This window comes from Pocillopora damicornis, chromosome 5, assembly GCF_964200805.1.
Source record: "Pocillopora damicornis chromosome 5, jaPocDami1.2, whole genome shotgun sequence".
NCBI classification, from domain to species: Eukaryota; Metazoa; Cnidaria; class Anthozoa; order Scleractinia; family Pocilloporidae; genus Pocillopora; species Pocillopora damicornis.
Window position 1 is genome coordinate 7,395,619 of NC_142674.1, and position 8,094 is coordinate 7,403,712.

General features: G+C 37.7%; 2 protein-coding genes across 2 annotated transcripts in view; both read left to right on the forward strand.

Annotated features, from left to right (window-relative positions):
* LOC113671975 (uncharacterized) overlaps positions 1 to 348 on the forward strand; it is a 2,768-nt gene extending 2,420 nt beyond the window's left edge. The window contains exon 5 of the mRNA XM_089205783.1: positions 52 to 348. Coding sequence (XP_089061909.1) covers positions 52 to 163 — 112 coding nt within the window. The 3' untranslated portion in view covers positions 164 to 348. The remainder of the gene's footprint in view (positions 1 to 51) is intronic.
* Positions 349 to 5,062: 4,714 nt separating this feature from the next.
* LOC149044933 (uncharacterized) lies at positions 5,063 to 7,497 on the forward strand. The gene is made up of 4 exons (XM_089207709.1): positions 5,063 to 5,260; positions 5,390 to 5,927; positions 6,234 to 6,393; positions 7,201 to 7,497. The coding sequence occupies exons 1-4, from the start codon at positions 5,171 to 5,173 to the stop codon at positions 7,310 to 7,312; spliced, it is 900 nt and encodes a 299-aa protein (XP_089063835.1). The 5' UTR covers positions 5,063 to 5,170; the 3' UTR covers positions 7,313 to 7,497.
* Positions 7,498 to 8,094: the final 597 nt, after the last annotated feature.

Below are 8,094 nucleotides of genomic sequence, written 5' to 3' on the forward strand. Positions count from 1 at the left end.
AAATCTGACTTCAATAAGCATTACTTATTCTATGCTTGTCATATCTTGTAGGAAAGAGTACAAAGACAGAAAGGCTGCCGCTAATATGCCACCCAAACCACAGAAACCAATTTGGCAGCCGAAACGAAAGCACAAGAAAAAGAAGAGAATTGACGACTGGTAGTCGCCAATTATGTTTACTTTGTTTTGTTGCCTTAAAAAAAAAAAAGAGAATCTTAAAATCTGTTGACTCGGTAAAAATCCTGGAGTTTGAGTTATTCTGTTAAATGCAGTTTTGAGATATTGAAAATGTAATTTAAGTGGTGGCTTTTGAGTTTTCTTCCATTAAAAGTTGTTCGATGCGGTTTATCTTTATAGTCTGGTTGTAATGAAAGCGAGGGCTGCGTTCTTATGGTCAATAAATCAGAGTAATCTCTATTCCTGCCATTAACGTGAAATTACGCCCTTTCCAGGAGAAGTTGAAGCTAAAAGATTGTATTCCGAAAGTGTGGCAAATTTTAATTCGGGGTTGAAAGTAGTTCGGGATTGGTATGATCGTTCTATACTTTGCTTTGTGGTTTTTTCCAGAAATTCGCACCTGTAGATAAATACTACACGTTTAACGTCGGATAATGAATGCATATTGAAACCATTTGCCGGGTATACGTGCAGTTGGATGCAAAGATGTGTAGACGTGTTTCGACTGAAAAAAACAAACAAATACGGGTAATACAAATATCTAGGTACAAATATAACAACAATAACAATAACAACAAACGGTTAAGAATATATGGAAGTCATATATTTGAACTGCGGATAAAGACGTGAATGAAAGTGATCCTCGCAGTAATGTGCACTACTTGGGCAGTGGTGAAAACAAGGCCTGAAAAAAATTCAGGCCTGTACGGGATTTGAACCCATGACCTCTGCGATACCGGTGCAGCGCTCTACCAACTGAGCTAACAAACCAACTGTTTTTAATATTCTTAACCGTTTATTCATCACTTGACGGGTTTATTTGGAACCAACATCATGACCAGCTCCCAGTTGGCTTGTTAGCTCGGTTGGTAGAGCGCTATAAAGCAAGTTTCATTTAGAAGATTTCTTGGCGTATATACAGATAAAAATTTACCTCGGAATATACTGATATCGAAATATCTAAAAAGAAGTTGCCTCTGGCATTCGGGCATCTCCAGGCGAAGTAGGTCCTTTGTCCCATTTGAAACGCTCCTATGCATCTATCATGCTTTAGTTCAACCTCAGTCAAGTTCTTATGGAGGAATTGCAATAAATCTCTCGCAACTAAATTACAAAAACTACAGAATCGCACTGCGCGTATTTTGACCTCTTCTTCCTAAGATGCCAACGTTAATGATCTTTTTGTAAGACTCGAGAGTGGGAAAAACTTGATCTTTGACGAAAATTCTGAAAAAAATCAACGGACCATAAATTACTTAATTGTATTGCCCTTGATTATCTGAAATTAATGTTTATTCATCGGAATGAAATATCTAACTATTTTTTAAGGGATTCTTAGGGCAAGTTAGCTGTTCCACTACCCTGCACTAGGTCTCAAAAACAAACTTCAGCTGTAATGAAGCGGTGCTTTGGAACATTTTATCAGCCAATTTAAGGGCAAACACACACTCTTACCCTTTTCCGAGAAAAGATGAAAGTTCACGACCCCTATTCAAGTAATGTAAGAAACAGATAGAAACAGATATTTTATTTAGAGGGCGGTTGAGTAAATTACTTATTGATAGGAGTGCGTTTTCTTATGTTCAGTTCCAAAATTGCTTTGGTGTTCCTCGCATTTGGAGCCGAGAAAGAAAGAGGAAATAGAGATCATCCCTGTAAAAACGACAGCAGAAGAACAACTAACAAGAAATGAAGATACATTTCTGATTACTTTTGCGGCAAGCTTTCTCAAGCATAGGAAACTAAATGCGCAATTTATCACTCATCACTTATCTGTTTGATATTGTATTGATATTGTAAAGTGCAATTCTGTCTTGGTCACTCATGAGAGTTAAAGAGTTAAAGGGAGGAGTACAGAAAATTAACTGCCAATGAGGAAGGATCATTTGAATACTGCAGAGCCCTAAGGGGGGATCGGGTAAATTTTTTATAACACAACCAACATCCCCTGACTATAGAGGACTTTTGCATCTACATGGTGCCGCTGAGGCATAACCGCATGCAAATTCCCTGGAGATCACCTGAACTAACGTGGGAGACATTAAATCTCATTTGTCCTGAAAATTAACGGTGTTTCTCTTTTCCTTGAGGAAATCTTTACATAATGCTCAATCTATACTTAGTGCTGTAGGACAGTTTCATGCAATCTCTTTGCGTTTATTCCACACTGCTTTAAATTCGCTCTGCGTTAATCACTTTGACTTAATAATTTATTCGAAACTTTAGGAATTGAATGAATCTGTAGGTGGTCCATGCGTTGAGGGAGTAAAGTTAAAATCGCTCTTTTTTTAACGCCTAGTTTTTCATGCAAAAGAAACTTGGTGGATGTATCAAATATTTTCCAAGTTTTCCGAAATGAAAAGGTGCATAAAATTATATCATGGCCGTCAGTGTGTGGTTTGAAAGTTGACAATAGCTATACATTGATTGACAAAACGATTCAATACTCTGGCTTTGTTTATGATTAAATAATGATAAACTGATCTTTGATGTTTTAGCTTTCACATGATATATTTTGGCACTGATAGACCACCTTCGTGATGAAGAAAATAAACCTTACATCATAAGCGACCATACATACAAATATTTCAAGTTTTTAGATCGTTTAAATTGTCAGAAATCGAAGTTACCATCTCAAGTCCCATGAAGTTACAGAAAATATGTTTTCTACAGGGAAGACGAAAAGTAAATATTCATGGTTTTGATTTGCCGAGTTTTTTGCGCGCAGTTGTTGGAGACTATGGTGGCGGGTTGGGCAATGGAGCACGACTTCTAAACAATTATTCCACGAGCGTGCTTTGGATATGAAATGATTGATAGCCAACGAGTCTCGTAAGGCCGAGTTGGTCATAATCCAGCCCATATACAACAAGGTAATTTAGTGTTATCAACCGAGTTGATAACGTAAATTGGCCACCATACAGAGTTTAAAAGCTGACGTTTCGAGCGTTAGTCCTTCATTCTCGCTCTGACGAAGGGCTAACGCTCGAAACGTCAGCTTTCAAACTCTTTACGGTGGCCAATTTACGTTATCAACTCAGCTGGTAGTACTAAATTACCCTGTTATACTCTCCCACCGACGCGGCACCATAGTTTCTTTAGAAACTTACCCCCTTTATTCATATCCAAAAAGCGCGGGTGGAATAATTGTTTCATTAAAAACACCCCAAAATATAGATAAATTGTATCCTCGAAAATGTTTTGGCTCCGCTTTAATTTTGAGTTAACGCTTAGAGAATGGTATAATGGCTCACAACCCGTGATGGGTAAGCCAATGAAAACTCTTGAATTGCATCATCCAGTGGTCCAGTTTTTTAATAAAAACCAATATCAAATGAATACTAAGCGCATGTACCATCACTCACCGTAGCTGCTACAGGTTCCCTCAACAAGCAATGCCTAGGACGGGGAGTGCACCTGCTTCCAGGCCGTCACTGTGTAAGCCTGAAGCGAAGACGTTATGCGAGCGAAAGAAAAGAAAGAGGTAGGGAACGAACAGAAAATAACTGGTTGGGATTAAGGAAAGTAAAGAGAAGGAAAGACTGCTTTGCTGCGACCTTAATTGATTCTTAATTTCTTTCTAAGGTTTTCGTACGCGTGTGAACAATAAATCAGGCCATCAGTATTACCTGAAAAAATTTCCGATCTAAAATCATAGCAGGCCGCTATTTATCGAAAAGCTATATGAATGTTATATCTCCTTGCCGATCTAGAACTCTCTAAAGCCGGGCGTAGGACCAAGTTTAACGACCATCTCGCGCGCGCAGTTGACATCCGGCCTACGTCATACAGAATTATTGTAACGTCAATCTTTACTTCACTTCGTTTTCGCGGCAAGAGCAAGGTTGCGCTTTTCGTGAGAGAGAAAAAAAAAGTTTGGAGACAAATCAGAGATGAAGTGGGTGACTGCGATAATAGCGCTTTCGCTTTTATCGTTGTTTTCTAATGCTACAAACATTGCTAATATGGACGGTAAGGTTTTTTCTCCCTTTGACAAACATTTTTCTCTATCTTAAAGCTTTGCAGGTTATGACTTTGGACTTAGTAATAGGAACAACGGCTTAACTTGCTGCTCTTCATGTCAACCGGTTTACAATGTTTCGAAGGGATTCGCTTAGTTTTCGTTGCTGTCTAGTAAAGAGGTTGGAAATCTTTGCAAAGCACATTCTTATGAAAAATACTTTAAATCACTCCGCAGATCAAATGTTTCTAGTTCCTATGGTTATTGCACGCGTGGTTTTAAGTTCATGTCTTAGTTTTGCGCGCTTTACGAAAGGTTAAGTTGCGCTAAATCCTTTTAAGTTTCTTTCAAAATGAACGCGCCTTGGTCAATTTAAAGAATCGGCAAGTACACGACAATGAAAGAAATTCAACATGCTTTAACAATGCATGGAAATTTATAAAACATGTTTATTTTCGGCAGAGATTTATTTATTTATTTTTTTATATTTTGCTTTTTTTTAGTGTTAATGAACAAGTCATTGCATTGACATACGCTTCGTCACTTTACGCTACACTAATACAATTCACTACTGTACCAAATTACTTATTTTTTTTCTGCGTAGAAATGTTTACTCGAGTCAGTGAGAGGCAAGAGCCGAATGATTTCAACGAACACAAGATGATGATGATGACTGCAAAATGGGACAACAAGGTTTGCCGAAATTTAGATTTCTAAGGCATACTTATTGTTGGCTGCACAGAAATGCGGTTCCAAAAAATATCCTATTTGTAATTTGAAACCTTGTTTCGCGGATAAGACGCACAACTCTTGCAGCGTCTTTCACAAACCAGGAAGTATAAATAGGTACCAGCGATTCGCGCGTCGTTATTGAAACCAGGAAAATCCAGCTGCATGGACCAATGTTTTAGCACTTGCAGTATTTAGAATAAATTTTTAAAAATCTTCAGAGTTAAAATATTTTCAGCCATTTCGATATGAAGGTTTTTTTGTCTTGAACAACAGATTGCGGTTAAGATACAAATTCCCTCCATGGATGTTGACCTGAAGTTGATTTACGAAAAGGATTTCATTGAAGTTAACAGCAAAGCGTATGGCTACATCAGACCTAAACATTCAAAGGTATTAGATTTGATGGTTCGTTTTATCTTCCGTTTTCCGTTGATATTTTATGTTTTAAAGTACTAAGCTAACCGGACTACTTTTCCGTATTTCACATGGCCAATGACTTCTCTAAATCATCATTGTCAGATCTTCAAGTGCAAGGAAATCCCTGAGTATCTCAGAAACACGACGTGCTCTGACCATGAGGTTTTCGAGATTACAACTCCTGCATTGATATCTCGGATGTGGAACTTTACAATGTCGGTAATGACCCAGGTGCGTGACGGTACGTTGGAAATGACCTCAGGGATTTGGAAGAAATGCATTATGGTCTCAAGGGTAGTGATTGGAAAAGTATGGTATGGACTTAAGTACACCTGGATTGGAACGGTTAATTGGACTCGGAAGAAATTCGAATGGTTCTCAGACTTGACGTGGAATGGAGCAAAGCGGTGGCTTGGAAAATTGTTATGGAACTGTACGGAATGGTTGGCTTGGATTTTATGGATTTTAGCGGATTTTACCATAACTGCGACATATTTATTTGCCGAGATGGTCCAAAATAAGTCAGTTGAGCTGATCCAGATGATGATTTACGGAGTGACGTGGATTGTTGAACCATTTGTGCCTGTCTTCTTTTATATCACTGATGTTGCAGTTGATTTATATTTTGGTTTCCTACATGGTAAGTCAACTCTGCTCAGAATTGAATTTCCACTTCACAAGTTGGCCTGACAGCAAAGAGAGAGATCATTTCACTTTTCACTTTCGGCTGAGCTGGATTTATCATTATTATCTATAATCAGCTATTTTCTTTTACACGGGCCATACGATGCAATTTATAGAGGATGACTCAATTTCTTTTTATTTCTGCAGCTGCACAATTTCATACCACGATTATTACATTCGATTCAAAGAAAAAGAGCGGTTACTAGTTTTTGGAAACTTTTTTTTCTTCACTATCCATGACATTAGTTTTTTTTTCCAACAGATCATGTGAAACAAATTGAAACTCGCTTTGATTTCGTTTCCTGGCAAGATGGCGTCTACGCTTTCTCCGCTGGTTTGGTCGTCAATGTTTCTCTTTTGGTTGCTGCTTTCCTCGTTTACCGGTTATGTGTGCGAACTGTGAAATTCATCGGACGGAAATGGTAAGTTATATGCTGCGAAATAACTGTTTTTAAAAAATGAATAACTCTTTAACCCCTGAGAGTGGCTGGCCTCTAATTTCTCCTCACAATATCAGCCTTAAATCAAACAGAAACGTTATGAGAATAAAGGAAATGATCACTCATTTTAGAAACCCCTTGTTGTCAATCAAAAATACTCCTTGTCAGTACCATAGCAAATTTAAAGAGAACCGTGCGGAAATATGAATACTAATGTTATGGTGTAAAGGGTTAAGATTATTTTGTTTGAAATCAGTAGCCAAACGAGCGGGGTCTCTCTAATAGGTAATTAGTTCCCATGAGTCAGTTGCCATCCCGTGATATTTGGAGTAAATTTTCTGGCGCGAAAATTACCTTCAATCTAATGCCCTCTGCAAGAGACTAGAAAGTACACAAAATGATATAGAAAGTACTGGAATGTATAAGATAAAAATGAATTGAAAATTACGACTTAGAAATATAGCGCAAGGATTTTAAGATGTGTATAACACTAAGTAGCTCCTTCAACTGTGTCAAATATCATGATTTGCAAGGGATTCGACCCCAATTCAATGCAGCTCAAATTTTTTAGCAATTAGTAGAAATTCTGCTGTTATCACGAAGCTACGCAGATGTAAAAACAGAGCCTTTGAAGTGTTGTCACCTGTTCTCTTTTGGATCAAAAGTCCATCCATTGCGTGCATGCGTCAGATTTACGGTTAATAGACAATGGTTAAATATTTAACTGAATTAATGAGGAAATCTGACTTCAATAAGCTTTACTTATTCTATGCTTGTCATTTCTTGCAGGAAAGAGTACAAAGACAGAAAGGCTGCCGCTAATATGCCACCCAAACCACAGAAACCAATTTGGCAGCCGAAACGAAAGCACAAGAAAAAGAAGAGAATTGACGACTGGTAGTCGCCAATTATGTTTACTTTGTTTTTTTGCCTTAAAAAAAAAAAAAAGAATCTTAAAATCTGTTGACTCGGTGAAAATCCTGGATTTTGTGTTATTCTTTTAAATGCAGTTTTGAGATATTGAAAATGTGATTTAAGTGGTGGCTTTTGAGTTTTCTTCCATTAAAAGTTGTTCGATGCGGTTTCTCTTTATAGTCAGGTTGTGTTGGAAAATTGAAATTTGAAACGCTCCTATGCATCTATCGTCCTTTAGTTCAACCTCATTCAAGTTCCTATGGGAGAATTGCAATAAATTTCTCGCAACTAAATTACAAAAAACTGCAGAATCGCACTGCGCGTATTTTGACCTCTTCTTCCTACGATGCCAACGTTGATGATCTTTTTTTAGAAGACTTGGTAGTGGGAAAAACTTGATCTTTGACGAAAATTTAAAAAAAAAAAACTGCGGACCATAAATTACTTTATGGTATTGCCCCTGGTTATCTGCAATTTATGGTTATTGATCGGAGTGAAATATTTAACAGTATTCTTTAAGGGATTCTAAGGGAAAATTAGCTATTCCACATCCCCGTACTAACTCCTGAAAACAAACTTCAGCTATAATGAAGCGGTGCTTTGGAACATTGTACCAGCCAATTCGGGGCAAACACACACTCTCGCTAGTTTTAAATCCGGCTGCAGTGAAATGATGAACTCAGCCCATGAATTCGAGAAAACAAAAGGAGCTCAGAAACAAGAGCCGCCAGCGAGTATTTCTAAATTTTCAATGGTCTTGAGTAAAAA